Here is a 21,651-nt window from a genome sequence, read left to right as displayed (position 1 = left end):
CCCCCGGTGCTCCGGGAGCCCGAAGGCCGCGGCGGGAGGAGGGACGGAGCCCGAGGGCAGCGCCGCGGCGGCGGCGGGCGGCGGGCGGCGAGCGGCGGCGGGGCGGCGGGAACACGGCCGCCGCGCATGCCGGGAGCGCGCCCGCTGCACGCTGGGTGGCGTAGTTCCCGCAGGCCTCCCTCCTGGTGCTGGCGAAAGGCGGCTGCCTGCTGCTCCTTTTAAGGCTCGCGAGAGGCCGCGCCAGATCCACCTGATGGGGAAAAAGTCGGTAACACCGGGCCGAGGGAGCCGGGCCAAGCTCCCCCTCCCTGTGGGAAGGACGGAAGGGAGGAAGCAGCCACCTGCCCTCTCAAGACCCATTCAGTCATTGAGCAAAGAGGCGGGCTCGGCCATGCTTCCTCTTTAAGAGGGGGCGGGGCGCAGCCTGCCGTTTGGCCGCCCTCCGCACCCTCCCCGCGGGCCGAGAGTTGACAGACCAATCGCCCGGGTGGCGGAGGGAAGGCGGGAGAATGCGAACCCTTCGGTAGGGCGGTAGGGGCGGGCCCCCGGCCTTATTAGGAGTGCGTCCTGCGCAGGCGCAGAGGCGGCCGCAGGCGGAGGGGCGGGGGCAGTCCAGTGAGAGACTCCCCGACAGGCACCGAGGGTGATTGGGAGGAGAGGGACCAGCGAGGGGCTTGTCATGGGGATCCGAGCTGCGAGGAGGCACTGGTAGCATCTGGGGACTCCGAGGGGGACAGGAAGTGTCAGCGCCCGGGACCCCGGCGCCGGCTCCGCTGGGGGATCCCCGCTGCTCTAGCGCTGGGGAGGGAGGGGAGAAAGGAGGGAGCCCTGATCTCGCCCCGCCCCTGGGCTTGTTCCCGCGGGGGCGGGGAGTGAGGGCTTTTTGGGGGGGAGTGGAGATCGGGGGACTCGGCTGTGCCCTCTCGAGCGGCTGCCGGTGTCCCCGCGGCGCCGGGCTGCCGAGCAGAGGAGCCGCGGCGGCCGTGGCTGGTGCATGTGTGGCTGCTGGATGCGGAGGCGGCGGCGGCGGCGGCGGCGAGGAGCAGCAGCGGCGGCGGCAGGATGTTAGGGCAGCAGCAGCAGCAGCAGCAACTCTACTCGTCGGCCGCGCTCCTGACCGGGGAGCGGAGCCGGCTGCTCACCTGCTACGTGCAGGACTACCTCGAGTGTGTGGAGTCGCTGCCCCACGACATGCAGAGGAACGTGTCTGTGCTGCGGGAGCTGGACAACAAATATCAAGGTAGGGGGCCGCGGGGCTGCTCTGCGGGGCTCCGCCGCGCTCGGATCCGCCGGCCCCCGGGCCCGGCCGCCCGGCGCCTGCCCGGGGTGGTGTCCCTTTCCATTTCTCCCTTGACAGCCTCCCCGAGCGCACACAGTGGGTCTGGGGTGTGGGGACGGGGCGGAGGGACAGGAGCCCGGCTTCGCGGCCCTCCCTTCCCCTGCGGCGGTCGGCGAGGACTTCGGCGGGGTCTCCAGGGTGCGAGTGGGGGCCGCTCGCCAGCCCCCGCTGCAGACCCGGCGGCTGCAGCTGGGGCGAAGGGGAATCAGCCATTTTAAGCAGTATTTGTGCCGGCGCTCGCCTGCCTCGGGCCGTACACCCTCCTGCCCCGGCGAGGAGCGTGCAGCCGGGCGGGGGCCGGGGCAGTGAGCGGCCGGCGGGGCCGGGCTCTCCCCACCCCGCTTGGGCCCCCACCCCTGAGAGCAGATGCATTGGAACGTGCGGGGGGGAGGGGGCGAGAGGGCCGCGAAGGCGGACTCCGGGGAGGTCCCTCCCTCCGCGGCCGGCTCCCGGCTCGGCAGCAGGGAGTCCGTTCGCCTCTCCCGCCCCAGGCAAAGTTCCGGGCCGCAGCCTTTTCCCAACCCCGTCGGCCCACTGGTTCAAAGGGGAGGGGTCCCCGCGGGGAAAGGAAGAGGGGTGTGTGTGTGGCGGGGAGGGCCCCTGTCCCCGGGGGCGGGGCCTGGGGCGTGACGTAGCCGGGGGCGGGGCGCGGACGCGTGCGCTCCCGCCCGCCCGGAAAATGGCTGGTGGCAGGAAGGCTTGGGCGGAGCTGGCTGGTAGCGAGGGGCTCGGAGCTGTGCGGGACGTTAGTTGGTCCCCAGGCCAGTGAAGGGTGGGGTTTGGGACATGTTGTGATTTCTCGGCTCTCGCCCAACCACTCAATCACGACGAGGACACAGCTACGGGGACCGGCGCTGACCCTGGCCGCGCGTAGGTTCCGGCCCGTGCGTCACTTCCGGGCTCCGGGAGGAAGTGGGTGGTTGACTGGGCAACCGCCTGGCGTCCCTTAACCCCTGGGTCCCTCCTCAGCCAACTTTAAGTGATGAGGCAAAAACCACCCATTGTGGGCAGACCCGAGAAGCTAGGATAGGGAGTCGACGTTTCTTACAGAGAGTATCATTTATCCCCTCTTGGTGGACCTTTCGCCTGCTACTAGGAGGGGGGAAGTTTATGGGGGGAGACGTTTTGCGTTTAATAACCCTGAGTCAAGGAACAGACCTTGGACATAATGTGGAAACAGCCATACGGACTTGAAGATAACTTCTTGGACCCATTCTCTGTTTTTCTAGACACGTCGCTGATCTTATGATTTAGTCTCAAAGGAACCCCTTCTGGGGTGACATTTTCTGGCCTGTCGCATGTTAGGACATTTAAATAGCTCTGTGTTTTCGAACCTATAGTTCCTTTCTGCCTTCTGAACCCATTTGATTGATAGGACTGATGTCTCTTAGCGGGGAAGAGAATTAAGACTGATTACTTACCGTATGTCAGTTGGTGTGCCAGGTCCTGGACATTCTCATTTAATCCTCACAATAATGCTATGAAGTAAGAATTCATTTTACAGCTAAATTAAAATTTACAGTGAGTTTTAAGTAACTTGTCCGATTAATTAGGTGGGGAATATTTGACTTCACAGCCTGGCCAGTTCAGGTGCACATCTTGCTTTTTAAACTATTTTAACTTTTTTTTTTTAAGTGAAAGGTCTCCAAAGGTGTTTTATACAGACATGGAGTACATACATGAGTTGTAACCTTGAAATGATACATATTTATTTAAGAATTGTTTATTGAACATTTTTAGTTTTTCAAATAATAACTGAAGTTTGTAAAGCTTGCAGGCTTTCACATTTCCTTAAAGACACATGTTTGCCTTCACAGAAGTTAAGCTATTTTCTTTTATTTGAATTGGGAAGGACAATTTGTTCCAGGGAAATATTCCATCTCGACTGTCTAGAATTGTCATAAGCATCATGTCATGTCTGGTAACATGAGAAACTGTATTAGGCCTTAAAAAATTGACAGATTATAGTAAACTTCAGCTCCATTAAGATTGTGGTTAGTTTCAAGATTAATATAAAAACAACGATCTAGTTTTCACTCCATGCACATGTTTACTAAGCTTAACTTACACACTTTTGTTGTTTATTAGCTTTATATACTTGTGTGTTCTTGGTTCAGATTTCATGTTTCATATTTCTTTGTTGTTAAGAATTTTCTGTTTTTGGATCTAATGCTTAACTGCAATATTTACTGATATAAATTATATAGGTAGTCAAAGAAATCTTCCTCCTACCTGAGACACTTTCAGAAATTACTGAAGAACCTTAAAAGTAACCTTCAAAATTTTTAAAAATAGAGAAGTGAAGGAAACAATTTTACAATTGAATGAAGTATTTATTATGGGATATGGTTATTAGAGAACTTCAGATGTTTTTCCGATATTCTTGTTCATAATTTCATGAAGAAATAACCTTCGAACTAAAATTTAATAATTTCAAGTGCCTTCCACGCAGCTTAGCAGAAAGTGCTTTAGTGGTGGAACTGGACCTGCAGATCTGGCAGCGTCAGAAGTCGGGTTGTTTCCTCTTGAGCTTCATTTCTTCACATGTAGAAGTGATGGCTCCCTCCTGGGGCTGCTCTGGGGATTAAATGAGAAAATCTTTTTCACATAAAAGGGGCTAGTGTTAGTTTCCTTTCTTCTTTCACTACGTAATTAAGGTGTCTTAAAAATGTGAATTTTTATCTCTTGTATAGTATCAATGTGCTGGTATGATATAATTAGTTTATAACTCCTGAGTATTAGATACAGAATATTTGAACTAAGACTTATCTTTATTTTTTAACCGTCAAATTTTGTGTGTCTGAGGGGAAATATATACTTTCCTTATTTTTCCTGGAGGAAGATTAGGTTCTTAAGAAATCCACTTATCTAGCTAGCTAGATAAGTGCACATGGGCTGGATATGAACTTTGTTTAAAAATTTGCTCTGCAGGTGTGACTACCCTCAAATGTGGGTGGCACTTTGTCATGTATCCCAGGTTAAACAGTTGTTCATCAAGTGGGAGTACCTATAATTTCCAGGGAGGAGCTAAGACCTAAGAGTTGTGTTGAATACTTGCTTTGTGTTACCTGACTTGCAGACAGCCTCGATGTATGTATTTTACTTGTCTAACCTTTCTGTTCTTATCATTGGAGTAATAATATTGGAAGGTAAAACAGTGGTATGCTATGTGCGAGTAATATTGAAATATAAAACAGTGGTATGCCATGTGGTGTGATAAATTAGAGTTAATTTTTGTTTTTCCATCTTTGGTAAGACAGAACTCTTTCATTATATCTCGTAAGGATAAGAAATAGAACAGATTCGAATAGAAAACTAATCTTATGTCAATTTTTTGTGACATCTGGAACTGTATTTTCAGATTTTTGTGTATCTTTTAGTGACTCAGCCATTTTTAATTGATTTAATGTGTCTCACATGCTATACAATACCTAAATCAGCAGTTCGGAAAGCTTAGAACCAACTGCTGAGTTATCTACAACAGCAGAGTGATCCAGTGCTGACTTTACTGTAATTTTGTTAGTAGTCAGTTGATGCCAGAACCTGAACCTAGACCTACTCTGGAAATAGTTTGGTTTTCCAAATCCCCCAAGTGATAAAATAGAAGAACTATTAAAACTAATATTATGGGAAGCTCAGAATTACTTGTGTCAGCTTTGTTTAAGAATGTCCAGAGGCGTGATATGAAAGTGAAGGTGTAATGTCTCTCTGGAGTCACTGACTGAACTGTACATCCCGAAGACACACTTCAACAGTAATCTGTAGCCTAGTCCTGGAACCTCGTGAAGTTTGACAGCTGGAGTCCAGCATGTAAATTTTATGAGGTTCAGATGAAGTATAGGCAATGTGGCACTAGGTAAATTCTGAAGTGGAATGCACTGTTCTGCCCATGTAAAATCCTCTTGATTATTAATTAGCCACACATCTCTTATCCTTTTTAATATAGATGAATGAGTATTAGAGAATTTTGTGGGTTTTATTTATTTATTTGTAGATATTCTTTCATATTGGATGACGTGGTCTTTGTGTGGGCAACAATATATTTTAATGTCTACATACTATAGAGGAGTGTGGTTTTATAGTTTGAGTTTGTTCTAACTTTAGCAATTCTTTGGAAGATAACTAACTTGAAAACTGTTACATGTGCTAACGCACAATAATGTTGATTTTTCTTTTCCTTTTTTTAGAAACATTAAAGGAAATTGATGATGTCTATGAAAAATATAAGAAAGAAGATGATTCAAACCAGAAAAAACGCCTACAGCAGCATCTCCAGAGAGCATTAATCAATAGTCAAGAATTGGGAGATGAAAAAATTCAGATTGTCACACAAATGCTCGAATTGGTGGAAAATCGGGCAAGACAAATGGAATTACATTCACAGTGTTTTCAAGACCCTGCTGAAAGTGAACGAGGCTCAGATAAGGCAAAGATGGATTCCAGCCAACCAGAAAGATCTTCAAGAAGACCCCGCAGACAGCGAACCAGTGAAAGCCGTGATTTGTGTCACATGACGAATGGGATTGAAGACTGTGATGATCAGCCACCTAAAGAAAAGAAATCCAAGTCAGCCAAGAAAAAGAAACGCTCCAAGGCCAAGCAGGAGAGGGAAGCTTCCCCTGTTGAGTTTGCAATAGATCCCAATGAACCTACATACTGTCTGTGTAACCAAGTGTCTTATGGGGAGATGATCGGATGTGACAATGAACAGTGTCCCATCGAATGGTTTCACTTTTCCTGTGTTTCACTTACCTATAAACCAAAGGGGAAATGGTATTGCCCAAAGTGTAGGGGAGACAATGAGAAAACAATGGACAAAAGTACTGAAAAGACAAAAAAGGATAGAAGATCGAGGTAGTAAAGGCCATCCACATTTTAAAGGGTTATTTGTCTTTTATATAATTCTTTCAGAATTTACTTTCAGAAAATGTTTTAGGATAAATGCATAAGACTATGCAATAATTTTTAATCATTAGTATTAATGGTGTATTAAAAGTTGTTGTACTTTGTCTGTGACCTTTTCTGCACTGAATTACCAAATATTTTAAACCAGGTAGTCTTTAGATCACCTGATGAAAGGAGCAGGGAATAGGGAGAGGGTGGTGTGAACATTATAAAAACTTCACAAACCATGCCTATTTCAATTTCACTTAAAACTGCAATGCTATTTTTGGGTAAACACCAAAGTTCTGCCAGCATTTTAGTTCTACGTGCTAAAAAAAATATTTAGATATAGTTGGAGTTCTCTGTAAGCATTCAAATTCTCTTGGGTAATTTAAAATATGAACACTATACCATTTAGAGCTTCTTTCTCCCTAGCCCCATTTATACATACACTTGTTCATCTCTAGTCTTCCAAGAATTTCAGGAACTAGAGATAAGACTAATTTGGGATTCCATGTGGAATAATGTGCTCTTATTAGAGTATTTGCTGCTGTATTTTCCTTAGTAGCATTTTGATACACTGTCAGTAGCCCATTTGTAAATCCCTTGCTGCTGCTTCGTAGATAGATTGAATCTAGTGCTTAATAGGGGAGTTGTGTTTTGTTTCGTTTTAGCTGGGAGAAGTAAGAGTAGTTAGAATACCAAAAATGCCACCATTGGCTTATTTGGCAAAATTTGCGTTGTGTAGTATCATGGTTCAAGGTCGAGCAATTTAAAAATTGCATCTGATTTAATAATATTTTCCACATGACCCCCTCCTGGGATGCCTAGCCATGGGCCTGTCAGTGGGAGAGGGCATATACTAGTCTTTAAATATTGCCTTTATGTCAAGCAGTAGTTTAAATAGTTTTGCTAGTGGCTGTAGTTCATTTCTGTCCCAATCAGTGATTATATATTATTTTAACTAATAGTGTAATTACTTTCTTAACTTTCTGGTATTGGTGCTGTTTGATGTTTTCACGTTAAATGAACTAATTTCATTATAACAATGCAATTAATAATGTATTTGTAAATTGAATTTTCCAAGATTCTCATATTTTAAGGGTAAGCATCTTGATGGATATATGTCCATATATTCAGAGAATTTTTTGGTTTTGGGGGAGGGGGCAGCAGATTGACTAGTCCTTTAAATCTATATGTAACATACTTTTTATTCCTCATTTCTTCCTAATCTGATGATCTTGATTCTTTTTGATTAACATGTGAAAGATCCTGTCTGCTTGTTTGAAAAAAAAAAACTGTTGTTTTCTCTTCTAGCTCTCCTGTGTGACTTTCAGGCATGTCATTTCACCTCATCTGGGTGTCAGGTTATTCATCTGTAACATGAGATTGGCTTCATTATCTCTGAGGTTCTTTTGAAATCTGTAGTATTTGCACTATAGTGAGGATTTTAATAATCACATGACTTGTTTTTTCTCTTTCATCAATTTTGTCCTTCATTCTGAGGTATGAAGACAGTTTAAAGGTGAGCTTAGAGACAGGCAAATGCACAGTATTTGGTTAACTTCTGTCCTAAGGATATTTTGATTGATGACTGGAACCAGTTGGTTATACTACTTCTTGAGTGAGAAATATTAGACAGCATGATTAAGAATTTATTTTATTGTAACGTAGTTCAGTTGTAAAGAAATCCTTTTCTCTCTTGAGAATATAGCATTGTGTCTTAGTGATTACGTCCTTATTACCAGGATAGTTATTTACCGGACACCATTAAAAATAGGAATATGCAAAGCCCCAGAAACTTTCAGATGTGACTTATATAGAAGTCAACACTTTTTCGTACGTAAGTTTGCCTCAGCATATGGGGGAAAAATAAGCTTCCTAATAGAAGTACCCAAATTTGGATTAGGCTTGATAGGAAAACAAATGTGGAAAATCCTGGAAAATTTGCTCTTTAAGACCTAATGTTTGAAACAATTTTATTTTTTATGAATTTCTTTTTGTTTTCTATACCACATAGGAAATAGAAGTTTTAAGTTTGCATAACTCTGTGACGGGGATTTTTTTAAGTATTATGGATTTCATATACTCTATACCAATGGTTCCCAGATTTATCTCACATTGGAATTACCTCAAGAACTTCAAAAAATACAGATACCAGTGTCCTACCCCCAGCAATTATGATCTAATTCATTTGGAATACAGCTTAAGTATTAGAATTTTTAAAGATCCCAAGGCAATTCTAATATACAGAAAAGTTTTAGAACCACTGCCACGTTATGAAAATTTGAACCTGTTGAACATTGTGGGTGGGTTCTCTACATCCAGACCTGTGTGACTCTGAAGTGCACATAAGTGCTGATGCATACATGAGAGTTGGTCCCCGGCCCCCAGCTGTTCCCCCAACACCACTCGAAGACTCAGTACTTGAGTGGCTTCTTGTGTCGTAGGCGCTGTTCCAAGCAGCGGTGGTTTAAGAAGAAGAAAAAGCCCCTGCTCATGGACCATGCGTTCTTGTGGGAGAGTCAGATGTATACCATGTCAGGCACCTGTGTTAAATCCTAACAGGAAAGTAAAGCAGAGTAAGGAGATAGGAAATGCATGGAAAGGGAGGTGAGTTTGTTGATTATGGTCATTAAAGAAGGTCTTTCTAAGGAAATGATCTTTGAGCTGAGACCAGAAGGAAGTAAGGAAGTGAGGCAGGCGAAGATTTAGGGGAGGGTGGAGTAGAACAAGCTTGTCAATTTGACTAGAGCATTTGACACAATGTGGGAGGGGCTAGAAAATGTTGGCTCTTGGAAGCCATGATAGAAAATTTGGGAAGGGTTTATGTTCTTTAAAGATCACCCTGGATGCTGCGTGCCAATTTTATTGTAGGTAGCCTTGGTGAAAATAAGGAGATTTAGGGGACTCTTCCAGAAGTCTTTGCACCAAAAATGTTGGTGGCTTAGACTAGGGTGCTTAACAGTGGAAGTGGTGGCGAGTGATAGGAGTGTGTTTTAAAGATACTGCCAACAGGGGGACTTTGGCCCAGGAATTGGAAAGCAGAGATGACAAGGATGACTCAGATTTTTGGCTTGAGGGAAAGAATCAAGATTTCTGTTTGCACTTAGGTGTGAGATACCTGATAGATTTCTAGTGGGATCCAGCGTGGAGTTGGGGGACTGAAGTTGGGGGAGGAGTCAGGAGATGAACATTTGGGAGTTATCCTGTGAATGGAGTTTACAGTCATGTGATTGAAAGCACAAAAGTGAACAGATCAGTGCGTCTCAAATTTTAATGTGCATGTCTGTCACCTGATTGTGGTAAAATGCAGATTCTGACTCGGTAGATCTGGTGTGGGGCCTGAAATGCCACATTTCTAACAAGCTCCTCAGTGATGCTGATACTGCTGGTTCAGGGCCCCACGTTTTGAGGAGCAACCACGTAGACCCTGAAGAGGAAGGAGCGGGCCTTGTGGGACTTCAACATTTAAAAGAGGGGGGAGCCAGCAATGGAAACTTCCAACATCTCTCAGTGAAATAAGCCAGGAAAAATGTGGCACACCAAAAACAAAAGTGAAGAAAGTATCTCAAGAAGGGAGGGATCACTTATTCAACTGCTGTTCAAGTAGGATGAGGACTGTGAATTAACCCTTAGGTGGGAGGGGGGCCAGTGGTGGTAAATTTAACAGGCTGCAAGTTTTGAGGATGAAGGACTAACTGGAGTGGATTGGGAGCAGAAAGCAATTGAAGTAGAGTCAACAACCATGGACAACTCAAGTTCTGATATAAAGGGGACAAGAGATGGGATGCAGCTGATGGGGTAGGTGAGCTAAGAGGGGATTTTAACTTTTAAGGAGATAACATAGTGTGATTATGTGCTGATTGGAATATTCCATCAGAAGGGGACAAATGAATGCTGTGGGGAGGAGTGGATTACTGCAGGAATGAAATCTGAATAGGCACAAGAAGAGAGAGAGCTAGGACTCCTGAAGGGTTAGTCTCAAGTAGGCACAGGGACAGTTCCTGTTCATGTGTCAAAAGGGAAGGCAGTATTTTTCCTCATTCAAGCATTTATTGCATGCCAATTATTTACAAGGCACTGTTTTAGATACCGGAGGTAAAGCAGTGACCAAAACAAGACAAAAGTCTAACCTAGTGGAGCTTCGATTTTGGAGTGAATGGCTGTAAATGTGCATAGCTTGCTAAATTTGGTCTTGGGAAAATGAGATCATTCTCTTCTAATAGCTTCCTCTCTCCCAGTGAAGGGCTGAGACAGGGAAGGGATGCTGGCAATCTGTAGGAGTCAATGAGAGGTGTGTGTGAACTCTCCCTGTGGAGAGTGGGAAAGTGAATGGACTCGGAATGCCAGTCGGAACTGTGGGTCAGCTGGAGTCTTTGGTCCTAACTTCAAATGAACTACCAACTCTTCTGTCGCCTGGATGCAGGTGTGAAAAAAGAGGTGTACAAAATAACTTAAAATTTCAAAATCTCGCCACAGTAAGCTAGAAAAATTGCTGCTTTCCCATTCTTTTTATATACCCCGTAGGTGGCTTCCTCTGAGGGATCTGTCTTCGTTCCGCCACCTGAAATGGAGAGGAGCTGGTATTCAAGGGGCAGTTGGCATAAATAAGCTAGGCAGCCCTTCAACCCTTCTTGAATGAAATCCTTATAGTTTGATGTGGTTCAAAGTCTAATTTAGGGAAAGTAGAAGTTATCTTGGAATTACCTTTACTATGTTGGCTAAACTCTATACATCAATTGGGGAAACCAAAGCTCTCTAATCATACCCTAAATGTGAGGGCAGCACCCTGGACTGGGAGGCCAGAGATGTGGCCTTCTCCGGCATCTCAGCCAGGTCACCTGTCCTCCTTGGCCTGCTGTTCGTTCAGCTGTAAAACAAGTGATTTAAGATATGGTTATCCTAAAACTGTGGTTATTATTCATGTCCCTTCACATTAGAGGAAAGAGTTCTCCAGGTCACAGAGTTACTATTTGTGTAGTTTTTAAAATAACTTAATTTATATATGTGATTAACTCAACTTTGAAAGCAGGGTCTTCTAAACTTAAGACGCTGGAATGACATTGATGGATTTTCCCATTTCCAGATACCCTTCTAAATTTATATTTGCAAGTATTACTTATTCAATACTTTTCTTGAAAATGACTCACTTTTTTTAAAAAGGAAAATAGATGTCAATTTGTTTTTAAAGGGAAGCATATCACTTTGGTAAACGGAAAATTCATATCCTTTCTGTGAATAGATTACCTTAAAACATGAAAACAGAACAGTGTTATTAATTTCAAGCTATGTAGTATTGCCTGTGAAAACTGAGCCCACAGTCTACCTTCCCTTTATTAAAAGGTGTGATTAGTAAATAATATTGTGTAGGGGTAAAAAAAGCGAATTGAGTCTTTCTGCATGATGTAATCAAAAAGCTTTAAAGAGAATTTTGAGCACTACCTTGCCATCCTACTCTGGGAAACACTGTAAGCAACAGAAGGTTAAACACTGCAGTTTCTTGACGCAGTATAAAACAGAGATATTAACACGTCTTTATTTAAAGGCATTTGTGTAGCTACATACAGATGGAGTTTGCCTCTTAATAAAGGTTTCTGTAAACCTTCCAAGGTATTGACCAGCATTCTCTGGATCGGTCTTAGAGTAACTGACAATATCCTGACTCCACAGGAGTTTCTAGTCTTGTCTGTTTTCTAATCTCAGGATAAAAACCCAGCTACACCAAGGCCCCTCTTTGGGAGTTGGGAGATCCTGGGCAGCCTTGTCTATAGTCACTTTTGGGCCTAGCATTCCAGCCCTGAAAAAGTCCTTAGAATTTTCCTGATAACATCCTCAGTTCCCCACTTGCTAGTGGATTCTTGAGTTAGCAATCACCATTATTTAAAAAAGATTCCAATTTCCTTGTGAATTGGATAACACCAACATGTCCATGCCTGTCAAAGACACTGAAGGAATGAGACTTTTGGCATAGCAGTGTATTTTGGTATACTGGGTAGCTGTGCGCCTATAAGCACTAAAGTAGTCTTTCACATTTTAATTGTACTGGATAAAAATCGTCCTGCCTTTTTAAATATGTCCTGCGACCCTCCTTGGCATATTGGTAGGATGTAAATGAAGATTTGGTGACTTCATCCTTTGACTCAGCACCGCGTGTTGATACACAGCAATAGCCTTCAGTCCTGCCCCAGGATGGAGGACCATCACCTCTCTCCTTGCCTCAGGCTGGTTTTTAAAATAAATATGCTTTTAATGATTTTTGTTCTTCCCTGCTTCTAAAACTGTCTGCCTAGTGGCTTGTATCCCTCTTTTAATTTATTGGGTGTTGGAAAAGCATTTGGTCAAATTTGTGTGCAGCTTAAAAATAAATAGTTTCTAAGAGAGGATATAGTGCTTGAGCTTCAGTGTACAATTTTGGTGTTTTAAATACGTGCATTTGTTTTTCTCCCTTGTTCTTGACTGTGTTCAGATAGTAGCGTTTTGCTATATTCTTGCTTGGTACAGCAAGATCTAACTGCTTTGTTTGACCACCAGAGTCCTTAACTTATTTGTATAGTGCACTAATCAATCTTAGAAACTTCCCACAGAGAAACAAAGGTGTGAGGTCAACTGGCTGGTTTTCTCCCCAAGGCTTCAGGTCTTAGATTAGTAATATGGGATCATGGCCTCAATGGGAAGTAATGATTTTGGTACCGAGAGAAGAACTTGCTGTTATCCTTACCAAGGATGTAAATGGTAGCATATAGCAATTCCAAGCCTTTAAGACTGACGTTTTTTGCCCTTTTGTGCATTCCTGAGACATAATAACATCCCCTACATGTCAGAAACTTTCTTCTTTGATCTTTAGAGCACAGTGTGCTTCTTGGTTATAAACTTAGATTTGTCATCACTTTGAAAAAAGTAAATTCTCACAGATTAAGAAAAGTGACCATAAACTGTAGCAAAATAGTGACTGAGAAGTTATTCAATTTGGACTACAAAAAGTTTGTAGTAGCTTTGGCTTTGAATTATGGTGCTTGAGCATTGCATTGAATATTTTCTACCTCCACATCAGTTTCAAGTTACTTCGGGATAGTTCTGACTACATTTAAGGTGTAATTTAGTGGAACTGACAATCTAGAACTTTTCTATCTGCAAAGTGAAAAATAAAGAAACTTCCCATATCTAAGTAAGAGAAGGAAAAAAGAAGGATCTAAATTATTTTCTTTCTGTTTGTCTTTACTGTATTAGAATTCATCTTTAATTAGATTTCTCTTTCCACTAGTAGATTGAATGCTTAATTTTCTGGAACTGAGAGTTTAAGGAACTCTTTTTTAAAAAATCACTTTCATGTCATTTGAAGATCTGGAAAGAAGTACTTTATGTTTGAGAGAGTTTGCAGTACCTGCTTAAATACTTGAACAAGCGGTTAATCCGGTGAGTTCCAAAATAGTAAACTAATGTGTGTATATATATATTTACTTTTTACTGAGATTATGATAGTTTACAACCCTGTGAAATTTCAGTTGTACATTATTATTTGTGAGTCATATTGTAGGTGCACCACTTCACCCTTTGTGCCCACCCCCCACCCCCTTTCCCCTGGTATCCACTAATCTACTCTCTTTGTCCACGTGTTTAACTTCCACATATGAGTGGAGTCATCTAACGGTAAATTTTTATACTCCTTTACATGCAGGATTAAGGTAGACAATTTGCTGTTTTGGTGTTTTTTTTAATCAAAAACCTGAATCTTTGTTTTACTTGTTACGTTCCACTGAGGGCTATCCTTCCAAGGGGGCAAGGATGCGCATATTATGCTAGGAAATAGAATATTACTGTACACAATCCTTTGTAACCAATCCCCAGGCATAAACTGAGTGTCATGTGTTTCCTGGATGTATTTCCCATTTTAGACCTGCCTCACCCTGACTTTTGACATTAATATGACAATTCAAAGATAATTTAAGTACACTGAAAAAGTAATTTGCAAAAGCATAGCACACAGAACTAGAACATTCCTGTGGTAATTAGGCTACATCCTGTGTCTTGCGGTGAGCTGATGCTCCAAACCAGAGTTTCCCAAAGTGTTCCATGGATCCAGGGATGCTAATCTGCCCAAGAAAGCTGGGTACTTTGCATGAGGTATCTCGGAGATTCAGAGGGTCCATGTTAGAGGTTCTGAGAAATCTTGCCACATTTCCCCCTGCTGTACCTGTTCATATCCTGAGCAGGTAAGAGGACTTGCAAACTTCTTGAGAATACTGCCTTAAACTATACCGTGAAGGGATGGATCATCATATTCAGATATTTTTGGTAATCCTACTGTATGGGGAGCTACAGCCCAACTCCTCTCTGTTCTGTATCGTCAGAGCTCTTGAGACCATTGGGTCCATTGTTTAAAGGATCAGTCAGGGATGGGGACTCCTCCCTTCTTTCTGTTTGCTAGACAGTAATGCTTAATTGGACGGAAGAAGTGTATGTGTTTCAAGCCTTCCTAAATGAATCTGATGCAACAAATAATAATACTGTTCAAATAAGAATTGTCTGTCAAATATAATTGGGTTGTGTAGCCTATTAGCTCAACCTTGAAAATATTTTAACTTGTTCAGTTTCTTGGTTGGTAGCATTGGCCTAGATTTATTAGGTACATAGGGACTGTAACCTTCCTATTTGATCAGAGAAACTCTAGAAGAAACCATTGTTGATAATCTTGTACCATTTCTGGGAAAGCATGGACTACAAAGGGCAAGTAATAATGAGGATATAAATTCAAGCCACATTTTGGTATTACCATATGGGTCAAGTAGATGTGAGAACTGACCTCTGGGTAACAATCTGTGCTCTCAGCGGGCTCTGAAGTTTATTAGAATTTAATGTCACGGTACTCCTTTGGCTCTAGAACCTATAAAGATCAACTTAACTGTTTTCCTTGGAGATTTTCATTATTTCCAAGTAGTATAATTTGTTCCTATAAAATACTAAAAAGGCAGATTTGCTCAACCAATGTCTCAGTCAACAATGTCTATGAAAGGGTAGAGAAATACCTTCTGTAGATAGATCCAAAACCTGAATTGTGTATGAGGCACAAGGCCTCAGAGCAAAGGGGTGTCCAACCGTCCAAGAGTTACAGCTCCAGAGAGTCACTGACAGAGTTCCACATTTACCATCTCTGGCACACGCCAGGGAGCGAGCAGGAAGTCTTTCAGAATGTTTCCCTTGTAATCAGTTGAGGTCTTCAGGAAGATCAATAGCTATGGATAAGAGAATCAAATTGTTCCTAGAACCAGAAGGTTAAGTTAAAGCAGTATTTGCGGCGCTGATGTCTGCATACTGAGCAGTAACAGGCTCCCTCTTGGTCCCTACAGATTTGCTTGGTGAAGCTGTTTTAAGTTTAACGTTCATTCTGAAGAGAATAAGGTATCAAGTCCAAGTGAGGATGATGGGCAAAGGGGAAATTTCCCTTCTTTTTCATAATCATGCTCGTTTTACCAAAGAACAAAAAGGCAGAGCTCGCCACCTGCCACCACCTTCCTGGTGCCCACCGCAAGTTTTACAAACTGCTAGGGTGCCAAGTACTCTAAGGCAGTGAGGATGAAGCAGCTTTTCACTCCATTGCTTCAGTATGGTCTGGAACACCACGCTAGGTTGCAAAGCAACCCATGTAGTCGCCTCAAATTTTAAGTTCCTGGGGCACCATAGGGAACATTTGAAATACTGATACCCGGAAACCTCTTTTTCTCAAAGCACCATAAAATTCACTCCCAAATCTTTGTCATTTTTAATACAATTTCACTTATTTTTAATAAGTTATCAATTTTATAGTGTTTTAATCCATCATGAACTAATAATTGTAATACTCAATTAGAAGAAAGTTTTTAACTTAGAGACGTATACATATTTTTGTTGCAAAGAAGTATTATAATCAAATGACTCAAGAATAAAAATAAATCATTAGGATGGTATTTTGTGGGAGAAGCAGAATGGAAATATAATTTTGGGGGGGAAACAATGTTAAACTTTTATTTGTTGGCACTTTAAAAATGTGTGGTATGGTATTTCTATTCCATTGAGTACATTAATTAACACTCAATTAATGGTGTTTTTTTTAATCAAATAAAACCATTAATAATTTGGTTTTATTTTAAAATGCCAGTTCCTGTATAGATAATACGTCAGAAATTATATTCTTTGCACTCATATAAGTGTTATGATGAAAGATTTTAGAGGTCAACTTATATGTGTGAGAGGATACACAGCTTTTCAAAAAACTTTCATAGATGTGAGAGCAACAACACTAGAAATCATTGACAGAAATAATCTGTTCACTACTCTGGCCTTGACCCTCTCACCTCAAATGGTTTATCCCACCTCAGCCACCCACTTCCATGGTGTCACCTTAGACTTTGCGACTACTAAAGTCTTTACCTGTTACCAAAAAACAAAATCTCAGTTTCCAGCACCCCGTCCTCTGGCCACCACCTCCTGTCGTTCTAGCCCACTCCCTTGTCTACTCGACCTGAGCGATTTTCCAGCACCAGCAGGACCTCCAAAATATTCCAACCAAACGCTCCCACCCTTTCTCCTCCTCAGCTTGGCCGTTTCCTCTTTACCTGACTCAGATTCCTGCTAATCATCGCTTGCATGCATTCTCAATTCCCCAGATTCTTTATCTCCCTCAATGTTGTTTAAATCCAACCCAGCCCACTTGGCTTCTGCAGCCAGGTGGCTAGAAAGAAGCTAGATTAACACACACCTGTGCTGACTGCTGGTGCCTTCCATTCATGGCAAAGCTCAAGCCGGCACGTACAGTCGCCTGACAATCCTCCTACATTTTCTTAGTCAGTTTATTTTCACTCTCAAACCCCTATTCTGCTTGTTCTTTCTTCAAACCTCCAGTACCCCCTCTTCCTCCTCACTCCCAAAGTGGTTAACTCACTTCATATGTCACTAAAAACAACAACAAAGTTAATCAGAGCTCTCCGCCTGCTATTTCTACCAGAACTATTGGCCTGCCTGCCTTCCATCTCCTTATGATGGGTGACTGTCTGGTCTTAAGGCCAACTCGTCTACTTGTGCAGGGGAACTTTGTTCCTGCAATTATTCCCTCTGTCTCAATTATCCATATTTCCCCTTCCAGCGGACTTTTCTGTTGGCATGTAATGTTGTTCTATTTCCAATCTTAAAAACAAGAAGGAAACAACAATGACAACAAACAGCCCCACATCCCCTGCCAACTAATGTCCCATTTTCTTTGCTCACCTTGGCAGAGAAACTCCTCAAAAGGGTTGTCTATTCTTGTCTCACTTTCTTTCTTCCATTCTTTTCAGAATGGCTTTGTCTCCAGCATTCCAAAGAAACTGGCTTCACATGATCAAATTCAATGGTCAGTTGTCTGTCGTTATGTTTTCCTGCCAGCATTTGACACAAATGATGACTCTTTCTTAAAACACTTTTTTCCCGTTGGCCTCCAGGGTACAAAGTACACTTGCTCGGAGGTCTCCTCCAGCCTCACGGATTGTTCCTTCTCATTCTGCTTTTCTGGCTGCTCCTTCCTCCTAGGAGGAAAAACTAGAGAGTCCCAGGCAAAGGCTTCAGAAGCCTTTTCCATCGACACTCACTCCCTAGATAGTCTCATTCTGTCTGGTGGCTTTAAAAGCCTTTTACACTCTGATGACTTCCAAATGCCTATCAGCAGCCCAGCCCTCATCTCCAGACTTACGCACCCAGCTGCCCTCTCAACGTTTCCCTGTTTGTCCAACGGGCATCTCCAACTTGTGTCAGCTCCTGATTTTTAGACTCCCTCCCAGCCACGCACCTGCTCCAGTCTTCCTCTTCCTCTTCTCTGTAAAGGGCAAGTCCATCTTTTAGTTGCTCAGGCCAAAAATCCTGGCGTCGTCTTTGATTCCTTTTGTTCTCTTGTACTCCAAAACAAATTTGTCTGCAAATTCTGTCATTTTGGCCTTCAAAATGTATTCGGCAGCTTGCCACTCCCTCACTCCTTGCCTCACCTGGACCATTGTCAACCACACTGCCAGAAGGATCATAATAGCCCCCTAATCAATCTTCCCGTTTCCACTTTTACCCTTGTGTTTATTTTCTACAAAGCAGCTAAAGAGATTCGGTCAAATCAGTCCTTCAATGATTTCCTATCTTAGAGTAAAATCCAAAATCCTTACAGTGGCCTAAAAGGCCCCACTAATTCTGGCTCCCAGCTCTGACTTCTAGCACTTTTGTTTTGTTGATGTTGTTCTGGCTGCCTTGGCCACCCTGCTGTGCCGTGAGCACATCAGTCACCCTCCAGACACAGGCCTCTGCCCCTGCTCTTCCCTCTGCCTGCCATGGTCAGTCTGCTCTCAGGTTTCCATTTCACCTGCTCCCTCTATCACGTAGCTACTCCTCAAATACCTATTTCATGCTCCAGAATTCCCTGAGTTCCTCTGAGCCATCGAAGCTCTTATCCAATACCATCTAGGTTAGGAAGAAAATCATACTCTGTGAAACTCTAACAAGGATCATTATCTGAATGTAACCTTCTCAGAGAATTCTAATATTGTTAGTCCTGCTCATGTGATATAAATCCAAACAAATCTTGCATTTGTGCAAATTTGAGACAGTAAAACAAGACAATTCAAATGGAAAAGAAAGAACACCAATGAAAGGAGAAAATGTTGCAATGACTTGTCGTCCCCCTTTACCCTTAATTTTTCTTCATAGCGTACGGTTGTTTGACTGTCTCCTCCCACTAAAATGTGAGCTCCGTGGCGGCAGGAACTATGTCCGCTTGGGTCAAAGCTGTATTTTCAGTGTCTAGAACAGTGCTGACACACACTACATCCTTAATAAATATTTTCTGAACGAATGTCATGAAACTTTTGTTAATCTAGTCCAGTGTCTTTGGTCTTTAGACAAACCATCCCTTCTCAGGAGGCTGTTTTCTTAGAATGAAGGTGTTGAGTGGACTGAGTGCCTGTACATATTACTGTGTGATACCTAATGATTCTGGTAGGGCATTATGGGAACATTTGTGATGGCATTCTTTCTCTAAGTTTAAAAACTGATGCATTTAGCTCATATTTTGGGAGAAAACACATTTGGGAGAAAGATACAAGAATGCTTTTGGTTCCAAAGCAAGAAGTCAAATTTAATGTCGAGTAGAGGAAACAGGAAATTAATTTTAATAATGCTTAATTTTTCAAACAATAGTACATAACACAAACCTGCTATAGAGGTATTAAAGGGACAGTTACCATCACAAAATACTAATGGTCTGTTGAGCAGTTTGGTCTGAACAAAGAAAGAAAGTTTTACTCTGAAGTTTTACTTGAACCTCCTACAACCTCAGGAACAAATCTATCAGGCTCTGTAATGACCAAGCCACACACATAGGGCTTGCTACTTATCCACCGGGAAAGATGAAGGGTCAGCGTATTACTCTTGATTTCCTGTGTCAAAATGTAAAGAACCATCCTCTGCTCTCCAGACATCAAAATTGTATTACTTTAATCAGGGAGGATCTTTCCCAGGGGCCGTCTCTGTGTACAAATGCTTTCTTTTCTAGAGTATTCTTCTCCGCCTAAAGAAGCTGAAGACAGAACAGCAAACGTGCAAGGTCACAGGTAGGTTAGAAGAAATGTTCCAAAATGCCACATCCCAGGAAGATACCGACGAGCCACAGTCTTGTATGATTTGGGGAAAGGGAAGTGTGAGAACAGCAAATACCTGACAAGTGCTGCAGTCAGGCACCTGCGCCAGAGAGAGCTGTTTCCTGGCATTCTCTGCTGCTGACCTTCAGTGACCTCAAGAAGTCTTCTCAACACACAATTTTCAGGGGTCACCATCAGCTGGTCGGCGTTAGCACGGAAGATCAAACTCACTCGCTATGGAACTTCAAAACTTCTTCACAGACAGGCATTCTGCTTTCTGATTGTAATTCTATGCAGATAGTTTTGCAAAAGATTGAAATTTATTATTGGTCAGCTGATCACTGACTGGGTTAAAAAAAGGGTCCACAGTGAGAACGTGCGTTTCTGTTTGCTGGATTCCAAAGCTGGTTTTCCCCCTTCCTTAGTATGCAGTGAAGTACCTTGGAATTTTCAGGCTACATTGAGTTGGGAAAGCAGAGACCAATGCTTCTAAATTGGATCTATGTTAAGCATATAACAAGTGTGTCATCAACAAATTGCAAAGGGAGGGATGTGCACGGCTTACCTCTAATCGTTCCGCCCTCATTAAGAGTTGGAACTCTAAAATCTTGGTGGTGGTGGTGGTAGGCATTTTAAATAAGTTGGCATCTTTTCTACTTCCTTTTAAAATACTTCACGTTCTCCTTGATTTTTGTTGTACTTGACAGTGTCGTCGTTTCTCTAAACTGTCTGATTTTGCCTTCATTGAGGCCACACTCCATTTACTTTTTACTTCTCAGATCTCTTATTTGCATTAGTCCTTCTTTTTCCATCTCCTTAACTGGGAGTGTCGCCCAATGCTCAGCCTGGGCCTTCTGTTAACTCGCCTCACTCTCTTCTGAGATCTGAATCCTTACGGCTTCAACCATCACCTCGCAAACCTACATCACCGGTCCTTAGCCTGACACCCAAGCTTTCTCAGCCCAACTTGCATTCCTCTTGGATGGCCCAGTATCAGGTCACATCAGTGCATCTTCTCTTGGACTGGCCCAACTCCCTGCCAAGTTCCATGTCAGTCAAACTCACCCTACATGATTTTCATCCACTTACCCTCCACAACAGAGGCCTTGCTGCTAATACCATCAGAGCTAGAAAAGAAAAAAAAAATCTTGTGAGCTTGAAGTTCTAGAAAGGCAATGGATTCTTTACTAAAAGAAGGGAGGAACTATGGATGATAGAGAAGACAGTCTCTTCAATGAGTTCTAAAATAGAGCTGCATGCCTCTGTGCTAATTACCTCATCCCAAACAAATATATATTACATTTTATAATATAATATAGTTAATATATATATTCTTCTCCTTCTTTTTAAAGTATTGGTCCTACTTTTCTACTTGAATATTCTCTTTGTTACATGACCTAAAATTTCAATAAATTTGGGATTCGTTTGAATTAATATCACATGATTAGAACAGCTTAATATTCTAACCTAGATGGATATGGAAATAAGAGTTTGATTGGGCCAGAGGAACTTGGGGCATAGTATATAGATCTTTCAGGATAGCTATGTGATTGTGGCAGAGCCTGAGACCAGCCTGGAAAGAAAGATGTTGGGATGTGAGAAATGGTTGAAAAATAGGTGGGAGTTTGGGAAAAGGAACTGGGCGTGTGTGGTTCAGCTCCTTCTAGATTCTCACGTTCGTTCCATCTGCCAGCAGGGAGGGTGCCTTCTCATCTCCCCTCCGCCACACGATAGGGACCTGACCTTGTGGCACAGCTGGGACTGGGTAGGTCATGAGTCTAATCCAATTAGCAAGATCACTTA

At 42.9% G+C, this 21,651-nt stretch overlaps 1 protein-coding gene across 1 annotated transcript; it reads left to right on the top strand.

Moving 5' to 3' along the window:
* Positions 1-914: 914 nt before the first annotated feature.
* On the top strand, positions 915-7,539 carry ING2 (inhibitor of growth family member 2). Its single transcript, XM_046648800.1, has 2 exons — positions 915-1,240; positions 5,527-7,539. Exons 1-2 carry the CDS (start codon positions 1,063-1,065, stop codon positions 6,195-6,197), a joined length of 849 nt encoding a protein of 282 aa, XP_046504756.1. The 5' UTR covers positions 915-1,062; the 3' UTR covers positions 6,198-7,539.
* Positions 7,540-21,651: the final 14,112 nt, after the last annotated feature.

This window comes from Equus quagga, chromosome 22 (genome assembly GCF_021613505.1).
Source record: "Equus quagga isolate Etosha38 chromosome 22, UCLA_HA_Equagga_1.0, whole genome shotgun sequence".
NCBI lineage: Eukaryota > Metazoa > Chordata > Mammalia > Perissodactyla > Equidae > Equus > Equus quagga.
The sequence above is the reverse complement of the archived record's forward strand: the minus strand, read 5'-3'. Positions and strand labels throughout refer to the sequence as shown.

Bases quoted from the DNA above. Each gene is read 5' to 3' on its own strand.
- ING2 (XM_046648800.1), top strand. From the start codon at position 1,063: ATGTTAGGGCAGCAGCAGCAGCAGCAGCAACTCTACTCGTCGGCCGCG. The intron at 1,241-5,526 runs GTAGGGGGCCGC...TCCTTTTTTTAG, and splicing joins GCTGGACAACAAATATCAAG to AAACATTAAAGGAAATTGAT.